The sequence below is a fragment of the Canis lupus genome, chromosome 30 (assembly GCF_011100685.1).
Source record: "Canis lupus familiaris isolate Mischka breed German Shepherd chromosome 30, alternate assembly UU_Cfam_GSD_1.0, whole genome shotgun sequence".
Taxonomy (NCBI): domain Eukaryota; kingdom Metazoa; phylum Chordata; class Mammalia; order Carnivora; family Canidae; genus Canis; species Canis lupus.
This window is the reverse complement of record NC_049251.1, coordinates 37,914,027-37,930,571: the sequence shown is the minus strand read 5'-3', so window position 1 is coordinate 37,930,571 and position 16,545 is coordinate 37,914,027. Positions and strand designations below refer to the sequence as shown.

General features: G+C 54.0%; 1 protein-coding gene across 1 annotated transcript; it reads left to right on the top strand.

Moving 5' to 3' along the window:
* The first annotated feature begins 4,050 nt into the window (after positions 1-4,050).
* On the top strand, positions 4,051-16,097 carry CYP11A1 (cytochrome P450 family 11 subfamily A member 1). The gene is made up of 9 exons (XM_038580963.1): positions 4,051-4,395; positions 7,966-8,121; positions 9,487-9,686; positions 10,537-10,740; positions 11,369-11,526; positions 14,235-14,401; positions 14,601-14,679; positions 15,088-15,285; positions 15,717-16,097. The coding sequence occupies exons 1-9, from the start codon at positions 4,127-4,129 to the stop codon at positions 15,846-15,848; spliced, it is 1,563 nt and encodes a 520-aa protein (XP_038436891.1). The 5' UTR covers positions 4,051-4,126; the 3' UTR covers positions 15,849-16,097.
* Positions 16,098-16,545: the final 448 nt, after the last annotated feature.

Here is a 16,545-nt window from a genome sequence, read left to right as displayed (position 1 = left end):
TCGGGCTCTGCGCTCAGTGGGGAGTCTGCTTGAGAGTCTCTCCCCTCCGCCCCTCTGCCGCTCGGTCTCTCTCAAATTAATAAAGTTCTTAAAAAAAATTATTCTCAACCGAGAATTCTATCTCCGGCTGAACTCTCAATCTAGTGTGAGGGCATAATAAAGATACGAGTAGGTAAGTGAGGTCTTAACATTTTACCTTGCATGCACTCTCTTCCTTTTTTTTAGAGGGAGAGCATCCATGGGAGGGGGGCGTGGACGGGCAGAGGGAGAGGTCCCTGGATGGCAGCTGTCGCGGCTCAGAGACAGGCAGCATGGATGCGGGAAGCGAGTGCAGAGCAGGCCCCAGGAGGGCCGCTTCCAAGAAGAAGCAGAGATGGATGAGACCCGGATGACCTTGATTATTGAGAAGAGAGTTCCCTTCCCCTCTGGGAAGTGGCTTCAAGAGTCGGGAGGCTGGGGCAGAGGATTGCTACTGTTCCTGACACGCTCAGGAGTGATGCGGTGGTCAGCTGGAGATGTTAGCTTGGCGGGGCTCCGGTCCTCAGTTATTCAGGCACGGAGCTGGGTGTTGCTGTGCAGGCAGTTTGCAGATGTGATTTGAATCCATAACCGGTTGACTTTAAATAAAGAAGATTATCCTCCACCCTCTGGGTGGGTCTGATTCACCCACTCGAAGGGCTTTAAGAGCAGATCTGAGATTCCCCTGAAGCAGAAGGCCTAGCACCTGTGGGCGCAGCTTCTGCTTGTGCCCGAGCGTCCAGCCTGCCCTTCCGATGGCCCGCCCAGGCCTGTGCCCTTCAGGCTCGCCCAGCCAGCCCCACTTGCATGAGCCTCCGACTCCACTCACGCACCTCCGACTAGTTTTGGATTGGACCCAGCCTCATACGTGTGCTAACTGAATTTTTAAACCACTCTACGGATTATTTGGATAAAACTAGACAGTGAAGTAAAAAATAAATACAATTTCAAGCCCTCAGAAAAAGAAAGAGGAAAGCAGAGAAGAATTGATTCAAAAAGGACTGGAAGGAAATACATGAATGGATTTTGTGTTTATCTCAGGGTGGTGGAGTCACGCGCATTCCAGCTGGTGGTCCCCATAACAAACCTCCCCCCACCCCCGCCGTCCCCCTACTTCCATGGCACACGACTTTGTCATGGGACTTTTTCTCTTTGGTTCCCAGAATGTCCCCTTCACGAGTTCAAGCCTGTGTGGGGCATAAATTAAAAGTTGGATGCAAAAAATAAAAAATTAAAATTAAAGTTGGATGGTTCAAATGGATCCTACTTGGCCCTATTAATTTAGGTGCAGATGATGTTTGACACGTAGAAGTGTGACAGATTTTTAGCAACCCGATTGCTTACTCCTGTATCAGAGTTCCTAGTCATCAAGAACAGAGTCCAGCCAGTATTTCCCAGAGGAGGGTTTATCAAGAGATGCTACGTAGTCCACAAAATCTCCGGGAGGGTGTGGGGAGCCAGCTGCAGAGCCTGAGAGCTGAGTCTTGTCGTCCTCGGCACGCTGGGGACACGGGAGGTCCTGAGTGGGCACCCTGACTCGTGACCACACTATTCTCCAGCTGCAGCTCCTCTGTGCCCTCTTCCTTGAGGCAATAGCCTGTTCTTTGACCTTTTGTAGTAAACATGTTTTTTCTGCTTCCTAAAGTCAATCATTCCTACAGCCAACCTGTTAACTCTCTTAATAAAACCTGGAGGAGACAAAGCCTCGGGTCCTAGTCCGAGCGTGGTTTGAGTCCTAGTCCAAGTCTCGGTCCCCCCGCCCCCCAGGTTAAAATTCAGTGAGACCCCGAGTCTTTCTTCATATCATCACCTCCGACTATCCTGGATCTGTGGCAGGAGGGTGGATAGTCAGGCTCGGATGCCAAGGTGTCGGGAATGTCGTTTGAATCACATCCCAGGGCTGCCTCGCTGGCCACCCACGGACCCGCACGAGGCACCCACGCTGCAGCCGGCCTGGGCCCGACGGCTCTGCCACCACATGTGCCACAGTGGGTTTCGCGTGGTCTCACCTCTTCATGCCACCACCTTCCCAACCAAAATTTCCTCCAAAATTAGGGGAGCCTAATCCATCTGCCTGCATCCTAGTCACAAGGGACGCTGGAAAAGGGAGTTTGCAGCTACTGCCTCCTTAGTTGGGGAATTGCTAAAAAACCCAATCTGTGAGCATCTGTGTCTGGGCAGCCCCTCCCTGGATGCCCAGCAGATTTTGATAAAAGCAGGAGCACATCTGTCGGCCCATATACGGTGACAGTCCACTGACTGCCGCCTGGACCAGCTGGACAGATGTTCAGGTGTGGCAATGCCATCATCCTTACTGAGACCCACGGAGCAAACTGCTGGCCTTCCCTGCCAGGTGGCAGTGACCTGCCCAGCTTCTCGGGCCAAGGCTCCCAGTCCCCTCCCCATTCTCTGTGGGGGCGTCCGGGTGGGCCCTGCTTGGCGCCTAGTGACTATTTGCTCTCCCGTGACTCAGGGGACTTCCCTCTCCTACTTACCTTAGGAGAGGGAGCGGCGCCAAAGCTTGAGCTGGGTTTAACTCCTACTTGGGAAGGCTGCGTCCTCTTTGTCAAAGCCTGTTGTTTTTCTTAGGAAAAGGAGTTTCTTAGGAAAAAGACAGATTTTTTTTTTTTTTTACATTTTATTTTGGTACCTTATATTCCATAAAATGCAAATATCACTAGTGTACAGTTTGGGTGAATTTTTATAGATATAAACACACAGATCAAGACAGAGAACATTTCTAGCACCCCGGGAAGTTCTCTGATGCCCTCCCCTGGTCATTACCCCACAGGAGAAGCATTTCTTTCTTTCCTTCTTTTTAAAGACATAGAGGAAACTTTGTTTGTTTGTTTGTTTTTTGAGGAAATTTTTTAAAAAAGATTTTATTTATTTGAAAGAGAGAGAGAGAGAGCGCGTGAACAGGAGTAGGGGCAGAGGGACAGAAATCCCAAACAGATTCCGCACTGGGCTTAACACGAGGCTCCATCTCAGGACCCTGACTGAGATCATGACCTGAGCTGAAATCAAGAGTCGGACACCTAACCCACTGAGCCACCCAGCGGCCCAAGGGGAGCGCTCCTGTCGCCGCACGTTCACTTCGCTGATTCTTACACGTCACCAGAGCAGGGTCCAAAGCTGCTCCAAACCCCAGGTGTGGGGTTCTTTCATTCATCATGAAAGTCTCAGGAGATTTTGATTTTTCTTGTTGGTCCTTTGCCTTAGTGTTCTACAGTGAGCAACCTTGACTGTTATTTTTTATAGATAATAGTGTTTTTAAAAATAATGAGGGGATCCCTGGGTGGCCCAGCGGTTTAGCACCTGCCTTCAGCCCAGGACATGATCCTGGAGTCCCAGGATCGAGTCCCACATTGGGCTCCCTGCATGGAGCCTGCTGCTCCCTCTCCCTCCCTCTCTCTCTCTCTCTGTCTCTCGTGAATAAATAAATAAAATCTTAAAAAAAATGATAACAATACTTGTCAATTATGACATTTTCAGAAAATACAAAGTTTTTTATTCCAAGCAGAAAAAGTAGAACTTTAAAAATTGGAGAACTATACAAAAACAGGTTTTAATCATCTCTGTCTCTACTTTGTATCTGTGTATCTATGTATGTACCTGGCTATGAATCTATGTATCAGTCTATCATCTCTCTATTTATCTATCATAAATAAGTGCTGCCCAAAAGCTGCAGGGTGGCTCTCACTTCCAACCTGGGCCCCAGGTTGTCCACACATCCTGAGGGATGTCTGCCAGGGCCTGGGTCCCACTGCAGGGAGGAGCAGGAGGCCCTGGCAGAGGAACGGCACAAAGTTGTGCCATTGCAGGGGCCTGCTGGGGCTGATAGTGAGGGCAGAGACAGGGGAGCCTCCTTGTGCTTCGGGAAGCCTCTCTGTCTGCAGAAATCTCACACTGAGCCTCGGTACCCCAAGTCTGGGAAGGGCTGTGTGTGGGCTGGAGCCAATAGGAGAAGGAGGGAGGTTGTCTGCTTTGTCAGCTCGCTTAGCCTTGAGCTGGTGCTTATAAGCTGGACTGCAGGGGCCCAGGGCCGGAGTCACCCTGGCAGGCCTGCTGCAGTGCGAGTAGGGACGGTAGCGATCGTGGGGACGGCATGCTGGCCAAGGGGCTTCCTCTTCGCTCAGTCCTGGTCAAAGGCTGCCAGCCCTTCTTGAGCACCGTGTGGGAGGGTCCAGGGCATCCCAGGGTGCCCACCGGGGATGGAGCCAGTATCTCCACTCAGATTCCTCGCCCCTTCAGTGAGATCCCCACCCCAGGAAACAATGGCTGGCTAAACCTGTACAATTTCTGGAGGGAAATGGGCTCACAGAAAATCCACTATCACCAAGTCCAGAATTTCCAGAAGTATGGCCCCATTTACAGGTAAGCCTGGCAGTGTGGGGCTGGTGGGATAGCGGGGTAGAGGGGCCTGAGAAGCCCTTCTGGACTCCCTTTCCCCAAAAGTTCTGTCCTCCATTCTAGGCTCTTGTCTATTTTTTAAATTATTTTTTAAACATGTATAATATTTAAATTATTCTTAAATCATATTTTCTTTTTTTTAAGATTTTATTTATTTATTCATGAGACACACACAGAGAGAATGAGAGAGAGGCAGAGACACAGGCAGAGGGAGAAGCAAGCTCCATGCAGGGAGCCCGATGCAGGACTCGATCCCGGGACTCCAGGATCACTCTTTGGGCTGAAGGCAGGCGCTAAACCTCTGAGCCACCCAGGGATCCCCTATTTTTTTTTTTTTAGAGGGGAGGAGGGGTAGAGGGAGAGAGAGAGAGAGAATCTTAAGCAGGCTCCACGCCCAGCTTGGAGCCCAATGCGGGGCTCGATCTTGCCACCCTGAGATCATGACCTGAGCTGAAATCAAGAGTGAGACACTTAACCGACTGAGCCCCCCAGGCACCCCTGCTCTTACCTTTTCTGACTTTATTTCTTCCATGCCTGAGGACAGTGGCAGAAAGGACAAGGCTTCCCAGACAGTGGGTTCAGTCCCCAGCCTGAGGCCTCTAGGCTGCTCAGGTCCTACACCCTGTGAAACTTTACGGGGGTGATGGCGGTAAGAGAACAAGCCCTGTTAACTGCCTCCCTCCATCCAATATCCTCCAGATGCCTTGGCAGGTAAGGCTATCATCCCCCCTGTGGGAGGAACCCGAGCTCTGAGGGATGAGCGTCCTTGCCTGGTCACCCAGCTATATCCCTGTCCTGCTGGGATGCTGGCCTCAGCCCTCAGCCCTGGCTAGCTCGGGAGCAGCCCACTTTGTGCCCTCCACTTGGCCTGGCTAGAGCCCCTCTCCAAGCCTCTGCCTTGGTTTCTGCCAGGAGGACAGGCCTTTGGTCTTTCAGCCTCTGAATGTGCTCCTCCTCCCCCCAACCCTGGAGGTGGGTTTGAGGGCTGCCCTTGACCGGAGGCCTCTCTCGCTCTGGCTCGGCAGTTTCTCTGGTGCGTAGCCTTCAAGCCACACCTGGGTTCTGTTCTGACGGGGTTCTGATACTCAAGGGAGATGGGAGGTGGTGGAGGTGCCAGTTGGGAGTGGGGAGGGGACCCCAGGGGCGACAGTGCTTTTTACTTTAAGTGAAAGGGTCAAGGTGGGGAAAGGGCATTGATAGGATATGTTGGCAGGCTCGCTGGTGGGGCTGGGGCCGGAGGGCAGGGGGTTTGGGTAGGGTCCAGCTGCTCATTCGTCAGGGCTCCTGCCTCCCTCTCCCATGAGCCTTTCTGAAGTCCAAAGGGCCTTCTGCGCAGCTGCTTGGAGGCAGGGAGCCCCGCAGGCTGGGTGCCAGCTTTGGGAGAAGGTTACTCCTCTCTTCAGGGAGATCGTTTGTTATTCCTGCTTCCTCCCTTCCTCCTCTTTCCCTGCTTCCTCTCCCTCGGGTAGGAACTCCTTTTATCAAGCCCCTTTCTGTTTTCTGAGCCTCTTGACGCATCCTTAAGCGCGATGTTACTATTCACATTTTACAGTTGGAGAAACTGAGGCCGGGGAGGTGAAGGGTCTTGCCCAGGTCTCACAGCTCATCAGGACAAAGCCAGGGAACCCCAATCGTCCGATTCCTAGTTTGGTATCGTCGTTCCATTCTAACGTATGGCCCAGAAGTGATAAACTTCTGAATACATGTGAATAAACAACTCAGAAAATGCCGACAAGCTCAAATGGAAATTGCGAGCAGATACATCTCAGTGTTGATAATATTTATGTAGCATTATGAATGTGAACATATTACGTATGCTGTTTGGTGGGGTCCCACAACAACACCTGGATGGCTTCCCTTTTCTCTCTTTAATATGACTGTTTTTTCTTTAATATGATTTTAAAAGGCAGCATGGTAGCCTGTAGTATGGATAAGCCACATTATTGAAGCCAGTTCTTTAGAGTGGACATCCAGCTCTCTCTGGGATTTTTCACTATTAGATGCGATGCCTAGAGGCATCATTGTCCCGCATCAGATCACTGCCTTGGGCTAGATTCCCAGAGTTGGAATTGATAATAATAATAGCAGTTCAAGGATTTTGCTGAGCTGGGGTGGGGGGATGGAGCTAGTGGTGTGAGGACACTTGGTAGCTGGAAAAACACTGAGGGGATTTTCTGGGAGGCCATGGACGAAGCCCAAGGAGACTTGGGAAGGTAGGCTGGGGCTTAATGGGTTCGTGGTTAAAGAGCACTCTCTCCCTCTCCCCTCATCCTCTCCCTTCCTCCCTCCTTCCTCACTTTGAGGAAGGGGAAAGAGAGAGAACTTGGCTTATACCTATATATTTTTGTATTTTGCCCTATAGTGTGTCTTGAATTAACTTTCTTTTTTTTTTTAAGATTTTATTTATTTATCCATGAGAGACGCACAGAGAGAGGGAGAGAGAGGCAGAGACAGGCAGAGAGAGAAGCAGGCTCCATGCAGGGAGCCCGATGTGGGACTGATCCTGGGACTCCAGGAACAGGCCCTGGGCTGAAGGCGGCGGCCCTTGAATTAACTTTCTTATGCAAAAGGCAGATGTATATAAGATTTGGACTTTTCTACTACTTCCTGACTGTCATATTTTAATATGAGACCACCCACAAAGTGCTTTGTGACATATATCTATGCTTGAGGCCTGATGTTTAACCATGGTTTTGTTTAAATAGAGACAAAGTGCTTTGTTGACATCCAAGGAGAGGCAGGGTGGTCACTCCCAGAGTTTCTTTTTCTTTTTTTCTCTCTTTTTTTAAATTTTTATTTATTTATGATAGAGAGAGAGAGAGAGAGAGAGAGGCAGAGACACAGGCAGAGGGAGAAGCAGGCTCCATGCACCGGGAGCCTGACGTGGGATTCGATCCCGGGTCTCCAGGATCGCGCCCTGGGCCAAAGGCAGGTGCCAAACCGCTCCGCCACCCAGGGATCCCTACTCCCAGAGTTTCAACCCTAGAGTCTAGAAGAGACTGGTTGGCCAGGTGTATGGACTGCCTACCTAGCAAGCCACACCGAGTCACTCCAATGGTGACATGACCGTGCTGTTCCTGGGCTCTGCAGGGGGTGCGATGAGGGGAGGGTGCTGAGGATGTGGACACGCAGGAGGAAGAGCATGGGAGCATGGATTCGATGGCCAAGGTAGACCCTGGGTAAGGTGGAGCTAGCCTGGGGGCATGCCATGGTACAGCAGCAGCTACTGTGACATGAGCATAAAGCTGTCACTGTAGAATGCCTTAGCAGGAGTCACATCCATAGGCGTTAGCATCTTGCCCTTCAGCAACCCTGTGAGACAGGGACTGTATTTCCATTTAGTAAAAAAAGGAAACTGGGACTCAGAGTGAGTGAACGCCTTTCCTCAGGCCACGCAGCGAGGGGGTTGCGGAAGGGGGATCTGCTCCCAGGACTGTTTGATCTGTGCTCTAGGCTATGAGCCCCATCCTGATTGCCCAGGGTCACCTTGGCTTCCCTGGAATCCACCGTAGCTCCTCTCCTCTGTTCCTCCAGGGAGAAGCTGGGCAGCGTGGAGTCGGTTTATATCATCGACCCGGAAGATGTGGCCCTTCTGTTTAAGTTTGAGGGTCCCACTCCAGAACGATTTTGCATCCCGCCCTGGGTGGCCTATCACCAGTATCACCAGAGACCCGTCGGCGTCCTGTTGAAGTGAGTCCTGGGCCACCTCCTGGGGGCTGGAGGGAGATGATGGGCTGTGCCTGCCCTGCTCTTTCTGGCTGGGGCTGCTGGGCAAATCCCTGGGGTCTTCCTGTCTCCATAAAACAGCTGACCATGAATTACTCTGTCAGCCTCAGGGAAGCGCTCAGGGCAAAGGTCCTACTGAGTAAATAAAGACCTAGGAAAGTTCTCATTGATTGGTTCATGCATTAAGTCCCATCTTATTGAGGACCTACTATGTGCCAGGCTCTGGGGTATAGTGACCAGTAGGGCAGGGCCCTGCCACCGTGCGTCTACAGGAACAGTGAGAAGCACAGACAAGTCCCTGCATTTAAGTGTAACGGATACCATTTTCTACCAAATTGGTCATCACAAGTTTAAAATGGGCAGGTCAAGTGTTGCTGAGGATACAGAGAGATGAGAGCTCTCGTAGCTTGCTAGGGGAGTGAAAGCTGGTGCCACCACTTCAGAAAATGGATGGTCATTCCTTCCTGCAGTTGGACGTTCACATACGTACGAGACAGCAGTTCTGTGTCCAGGGATAGACTCCAAAGAATGGAGTCCCGGGGGGACACGAGCTGGAAGGTTTGCAGCAGGGCTGCTCATGACGGCAAAGCCCGGGAAACCAGCTAAATGCCCGACGGGAGTGAGGCTGAGTGAGCGGTGGCACACACCAGTCACGGTGAACGGACTCAGTGAGCCACAACGATCCAGATGATACTTAGAAATATAAAATCGAGTGGAAAAAGCAAACCATGGCAGCCTTTTTAAGGAGTTGAAAACAAAGATACGGTTTTTATAAGTATGTTTTTATAAGAATAGATACAGATCGGATAAAACTAGATATAAAAGCAAGCCAGGGAGTCCCCTTGGCCAGGGAGGCAGTGGTGGGAGGACTGGGTGGGCACATGGAAGTTACTGTCGAGCTCCCAGTTTCCATGCTGCCTGGTGAGTTTGTGATAACATCCTTACAAACAAGCAAACCCTAAAACCACAAAGAGAGCTTTGCATGGATCTACTTTGGAGTATGGGCCATTAGCAGAGACTTATCACTGACCCAGCTCAGGGCACCTGAGATCCCCCACCAACGTCAGCAGTGGGACATGTTGGGGGTGCAGAGGAGGGGAGACTGGGGGTGTGGAGGAAGGGTGGGGGTTTTGTTCCCTCTCTCACCTTCTTTCTTCCTGTCTCCTCCCCCAGGCCAGGCAGAGGCTGGGAGATGGGAGGCCCAGGGTGCTGGGGGTGGGAGTGAGTACCCGGCTCTGAGCTGTGGCGCAGCCGAGTCAGCCCCTCTCGGTGTTTGCCAGGCGTGCAAGGCTTGTGACCATCAGGGCCTGAGGGCTTGTATTTTCTCAGGAAGTCAGGAGCGTGGAAGAAAGACCGGCTGGCTTTGAACCAGGAGGTGATGGCTCCAGAGGCCATAAAGAACTTCATTCCCCTGCTGGACCCAGTGTCTCAGGACTTTGTCAAAGTCCTGCACAGGCGCATCAAGCAGCAGGGCTCCGGAAAGTTCTCAGGAGACATCAGTGATGATCTGTTTCGCTTCGCCTTTGAGTGTAAGGGGCTTTATCTACCTGGCAGTGGTCCTGTGGGGGGGAGAACCAGCCTCCTGCCTGGAGACTCAGCCCAGACCCTGAAGAAGCATCGGGATGAGCTGCCAGACACATCCTCTACCTCTTTCTGTCCCGGGGCATTGACCTTCGAGGTCTGGGAGGGAAAAGGAGGGTTGGGTGGTTCATCTAAATGGGGTATTTGAGGATATGTAGGAGTTTTACAGATGGGGGAGGAGGCCAGGCAGCGTGGGCAGAGGGAAGATCGCCTGCGAAGGCCTCGTGGGAAGATGGGGGTTTCCTGATCGCTGCTGGAGATCTGGGATGCAAATTCCTGACCTCGTCGGCAGGAAACACTTGGGGTGGTTGTAGTCACAACCACAGGTCCAGCCACAGTGGGTCTTAGATGGCCAGTTTCCGGGGATTTGTGTGCCCTAGTCGCCATCTGACCTGTTTCAGGAAATCGTTAGCCAATTCGGTCAATTATAGATGAGCAATCTACCTCTCTGCCCAAGATGAAAGCGCAGAGGCTGCTCCGGATGCTGAGAGAGCGGTGGGGAGTGAAGCAGTTTCACGCCTCCTGGTCTGGTTCCCAGCTTTGCCCGAGACTCTGCTCCCACCACCCTCTGCAGGGTCTTCCGCTCTCCTGTCTGAAGGACCTGAGTGTTGCCAGGGGGCAGGTTGCTCAGCCCTGCAATCGCAGCCCTTGGGAACTCAGGCCTCAGTTTCTTTTCTGAAGGAGTCTGAGGTTGGGTGCAGGAGATCCTCTGTGTTAGCCGGGGTGGCGGTGAGGTTCCTGGGGGCTGAGGCCCTCCGATGGCCAGGTTGGAAGCGCCTCTTCTGCGTCCCTCTGCAGCCATCACCAATGTCATGTTCGGGGAGCGCCTGGGGATGCTGGAGGAGAGAGTGGACCCGGAGGCCCAGCGGTTCATCGATGCTGTCTACCAGATGTTTCACACCAGTGTCCCCATGCTCACCTTCCCCCCAGACCTGTTCCGTCTGTTCAAGACCAAGACCTGGAGGGACCATGTGGCTGCATGGGATGTGATTTTCAACAAAGGTGACGGCTGCATCCTGGGTAGCCAAGTCTGGGGGCCAGGAGAGCCCTGTCCACCTCAGAGGGTGGGAAACCCAGGCCTGGGGCTGGGGGGAGAGAGAGAAGGCTCTGCGCTCTGGTGGGCAGGGAGGGGAGGCGGGGAGGCCCTGGAACCACTGGCCGCAGTGGGCTAGAGGCTGACTGTTGGAGGTGGTTAGATTTTTCCGGAGAAAGAGGATCAGAGGCATTCAGCCTGTTCTTCCAAAGTAGACCAGGATCCCCGGAGGGTCAAGGACCATGCATCAGACTCGGCTGGGCGTGCTGACGGATTAGGATTTTGGTGGGAGAGATGGTAAGGCAGGGTGGAGAAAGAGGATTGGGGTGTGGTGCTGATGCCAGACCGGGAGTCAGGTCCACTCTGCCCCTGATGCCGCCATGACCTTGGGCAAGTCACTACCCTCTAGGACTTCTGGTTCCTTATCTGTGAGATGGGAATGACGTCACTTACCCCCTAGAGCTGGGGTCAGGAATTAGGTGGCTTCGAAGGGCTTAGCAGAGAGTGTGTGCTCAGTAAAGCGGCCCAGCTTTCTAGGCGCCGCCTCGCACCTTCCCTCCCGCCTGCAGAGAGCTCACTCCCTTCCCCCCTGCACAGCCGAGATCTACACCCAGAACTTCTACTGGGAACTGAGGCAGAAGCGAGATGTCGACAATTACCCGGGCATCCTGCACCGCCTCCTAAAAAGTAACAAGCTGCTTTTCGAGGACGTCAAGGCCAATATCACAGAGATGCTGGCGGGGGGTGTGGACACGGTAAGATGGCCCTCGGCGCGTCCTGTCGCCTCCTGCGCCCTGTGCCCCTTACTCACCAGGCCACCTTGTAGCGTGAAGCCCTATCTACGTGGGGGTGGGTCTCCCTTTCCTGGCTGCATTTCTTAAATACGGATCTTCTAGAAGGACAGATCACATTCGTCATCCATGGAGCTTGCCTTGAGGCTGACCCACCCTTTCTTCTTTGCCGTTGAAAACGGAGTGACTAGGTGTGTAGATGGCCGGCTTGTGCCTGGTGTCTACAAGGGAGAAGGCCTCCAGTCACAGGCGGAGGACACAGCGCACTCACTCAGGAAGGCGGGCTGGCCCTCAGAAGAGCGAGGAGCCAGTGGAACTTGCCCTGGGGTCTCGTTGCTGCCTCCAGTGCTCCCCCTTCCAGACCTCAGTCCCCCTCGACACCCGCCTCGACACCTGAAGACATGCTCTGTGATGTCTCCCTCAGGTCCTCTTCACAGGCAGTGCAGTACCCCAGAAACTTCTAGAATGTCAAAATGTCTCTGGCCTGTGCTCCTCCCTTTTCCCAATATCTTGAACTTTCTCATGCTGCTGTGATAGTGAGAGTTAATTATTTAGTGTTTATTATTAGTTGGAATTCAGGCACTGAGACTATAAAGATGAGTATGATGGACCTCAAATGCCCCAGATGGCTCAGAGAGGAAGGGCATATTAGTGTGCTGGGTTGGTTGCGGCCTCTCTGTGGCTTGCGGATGGCTGTCTTTTCCCTGTGTCTTCGCCGCAAGGTCTCTGTGCACGTCTGTGTCCTACTCTTGTCTTACAAGCATGCCAGTCCTATTAGATTAGGGCCTGCCCTAAACGTGAGGACCTCATTTTACCTTTCTTGGCTTGGTAAGGGCCCTATCTCCCGATACAGTTTCTGTGTGAGCTACTAGGGTTCAGGACTGCAACTTGTGAGCTTGGTGGGGCTGTGATGAGGATGATGATGATGATCATCCCATGATGAGGAGGAGCACGTGCACAGAGGACCACCACACCGTGTTGTAGGGCGGACGACCAGGCATGTGCTGGGGACTGGCGGCGCTGAGAAGCGGGGAGAGAGAACGTGGCCTAGGATAGGGAGAGTGCACCATACGGGACCTATCGTTCAACCTGTGTCTTGAGGGCTGTTGCCAGGAGGAGGGAGGAGCAGGTGCCCAAGCTCCCATGTTAATGACTTTCTTTCCTAGGTACCGTCTTTCTATTGTGCTCTAACAGAGGGGTGTTGGTCTATGGGACAGGCTGCAGATGCGCCTCTGAGCATATTTTAAACATTGTCAGTTATGTAGAAGGCACCTCCAAAATCGCTTTCCTGCACCAAAGCAGCTGTCCTTATTGTTAATGTATTAACCCTGTCCTATATGGCAGGCAGGGGCCTGAGCTTCTCGTATGTATTAGCTCATTTAGTACCCACAAACGACGCTGGGAGGTATGTTACTATGATCCCTCATTTTTAGTTGAGGCACCTGGGGCACAGAGAGGGTAAGTAACTTAGTCGAGGTCACACCGCTAGTAACTTATTTGACGACCTTATAAAACAAGTATCTCCTGACCCTCCCACTCTGTGTCAGGCCTTGGGGGTAATAAGACAAATACACGTTTTCTCCGAGCCTTAAAGAAAGAAAACATCGTTGCTTCCTGGGTTCGGGGAGGAGAGTTCTAGAAAGAGGAAACGGCATGAGGAAGATCTCTGGGCTTCACAAGCTGCGTCTGGGGCCACATAAGGGTTTTAAGCAGAAAAGTGACTACATGGCATTTTTTTCTTGAGTGCTCCTGCGGGGAGGTAGGAGAGTGTCCAAACCTCTTGGACAGAAATATAATCCTTGGTAAGGTAACATGTCCCAGCCCTAGGAGGGAGGCTGGCTCCAGCCTGGGGGTCCCACCACCAAAGAATCTGGGGCTGTGGGGTTTGATGAGGGTCACTCCTACCTCCATGTAGGGCTAATGGTCACCACCTCCGGCTAATACAGAGATGAGTTGGTTCATCTTAGGATCTACCACAGGCTAATTGCGACGCTGAGGGAAAACAGGTCTGGTTGTTCTGGTTTTAGGATCTTTGGGTCTCACTTTATTTTATGCTCCCCCAGGCAGATGCTGAGGTTGGGGGAAGGTCTATTATGCGAGGGGTAGAATGGCAGTCATTTGGGAGTAAGATCGTCACAGTAGGATCTGGCTCCAAAGCTCTCCGGGAGTCCTCTGGAAGAAGGGTGACTGAGTGACTACTGGTTGGGGAAACAGGTGGGCTCTGGTGACATCAAGGACGAGGACTGGGACAAGTGCTGCCCTAGACTGTCCTGCGGTGGGTGGGGAAGGCTTCTGGGGCCTTCGCCTTTAGAATTGTATTTTGCTTTTGCGGATGGTGGTCTCTGGATACAGGGATGAAGATGGGCAGAGATTCTTGGAAATGAGAATTTATTTTTTATTTTTTATTTTTTTTAAACTTTTTTTTAATTTATTTATGATAGTCACAGAGAGAGAGAGAGGCAGAGACATAGGCAGAGGGAGAAGCAGGCTCCATGCACCAGGAGCCCGATGTGGGATTCGATCCCGGGTCTCCAGGATCGCGCCCTGGGCCAAAGGCAGGCGCCAAACCGCTGCGCCACCCAGGGATCCCGGAAATGAGAATTTAGCGTGGGTTTGGATGTCTCAGGAGTGACAGGTCCCCCTTGCCTTCTGCACCCCCACACTCCTGCCAGACGTCCATGACACTGCAGTGGCACCTCTACGAGATGGCACGCAGCCTGGAGGTGCAGGAGGTGCTGCGGGAGGAGGTCCTGGCCGCGCGGCGCCAGGCCCAGGGAAACGTGAGCACGATGCTGCAGCTGGTCCCGCTCCTCAAAGCCAGCATCAAGGAGACACTGAGGCAAGCCCACCGGTCACGCCTGCCCGCCTCACCTCCCAGGCCCCGGGCAGGGCAGAGGCGAGAAGTCTGCGGAGGCCGCTGGGCGCGGGGAGGGGGGAACTAAGGGGGCGGTCCTGTCTCCAGGTTGTGGGGTGGGTGCAGTAGCTGGGGCCCTGTGCCGGCCTCAGGCCATCAGCTCCCTAATGCCTTCCTTTGGCAGACTCCACCCCATCTCCGTGACCCTGCAGAGATACCTTGAAAATGACTTGGTTCTTCGAAATTACATGATTCCCGCCAAGGTAGGTGCAGCCGGGGTGCTTCTGGCTCTGCCAGTCGTATGGGGGAGGCCAGGTGGGGGCAGATGGGCCGGTGGGGTTCCGTCCCCTCCTAGTCCCTGGTGGCAGCAGTGCACGTGTGGACAAAGGGTTGGGGACCGGGCATAAGGGGGGACGGGGTCTGCAGTGGTGCCGGAGCCCTGCGTTAGGAGGGCAGCCCCTCTGGGACAGTCCCCAGGGCATCCTGGCCTTGAGTCTTTGGTCCTGCCCACTTGCTGGGCAAGGCTCAGGGATGCCTGGGGCCTTTGTCAAGGTCACGCAGTCGGGGAGCAGGACAGCCTGGCTAGGGGTGGGAGCGGGGAGCCGGGGTATGTACGCCCCAGCTGCGAGAAGGTGATGCCTGTACTCAGGCCTCTGCCACCCTGTGCTCAGACGTTGGTGCAGGTGTCCACCTATGCCATGGGCCAGGACCCCACCTTCTTTCTCAACCCGAGCAAGTTTGACCCAACCCGCTGGCTGGGGAAGGACAAGGAGCTCATCCACTTCCGGAACCTGGGCTTTGGCTGGGGCGTGCGGCAGTGCGTGGGCCGGCGCATCGCTGAGCTCGAGATGACCCTCTTCCTCATCCACGTGAGTCCTGCCCTGGACGTCGGGCACCCGGCCTGGCCGTGGCCCTAAAGGAGGCCCTGAGCCTCCTGTTTCCGTTTCTGCCTGGAGCCCAGGGAGTGCAGGGCTGGGGACACCTGCCTCCTGTGACCTGCCCTCCACCTCCCCCCACAATTTTGGGCTAATCTGCTTACTGCCCACGGGTGTTCTCTGGCCATCTGCCTCCTGGAAGTGGTGACAGGATGGGTGTGGGGTGGGCTAGGGTTTTGTAGGAGCTAAGGTGGACCAAGGAAACAAAGCACTAGTGGTGCGTTTTCAGGCACTACACCTGGTAAACAGGAGTGGGCAGGTGACCCCTTAGAGCTCCCTGAGTCACCCCACATGGGCGACACCCACAGGTGAATGGGCCTGGCCCTGTGGGGACAGCCCCTCCCCATCTCTCCCTTCTTTCTCAGATTCTGGAGAACTTCAGAGTTGAAATGCAGCAACTCAGGGATGTGGGCACCACGTTCAACCTCATCCTGATGCCCGACAAGCCCATCTTCCTCACCTTCAGGCCGTTTAACCAGGACCCACCCCAGGTGTGATGAGAGGGTGGACACTGCCTCTCCCCCCTTCAGGCCAGCAGGGCTGCCGGAGGAAGTCCCGAGGGGGTGGAGCTGGGGGGTGTCTGCTCCCCGGTCCTCGGTGCCCCTCCGCTGCTCCCTTTGGACCAGCTCTCAGGAGACAGAGCTGGTGTTCAGGGGGCAGCGGCTGCAGCTCAGCGGGGACAGCCCCCTTTCGCGCCACCTTTTCCCTCCCCGCCCCCAGGAAGGCAATAAATGGCTGAACTACGAGAAGTGTTTTCATTTCTATTGGACCCCAAGGTATCCGCCCTCCTGTGGAGATGCTCCCTGACAGGTCAACAGTGGGATCTGAGCAGGAACGGCTGAGCCTCGGGGCCCTTTCTGTTGGGACCCCCCCACCTACAGCAGCTGGGAGCCCGCAGGATCAACCTCCCTGCTGCCTGGGGTGGGGGCGAGGTGCGGCAGGTGGTGGGCTACTGCCACCGTGCCGGGAGCTACTAGAGCAGTAGGCAGAGGTACCAAGGCTCTGGCTGCTGAGGAGGGAACAGGGTGGCCTGAGAGGGGTGGGCTCATGCTGGCTTCGGGGCAGGGCCACCTAGCAGGACTGAGGCTCTTGCTGGGCTCTGATCGGCCGAACCTTGGGTGGGAGCTCCCCGCGGGCTCATGAGGACTTCCTGCCAAGGTCCAGCTAGAGTTTTGGGGTGTGGCCAGGGCCACA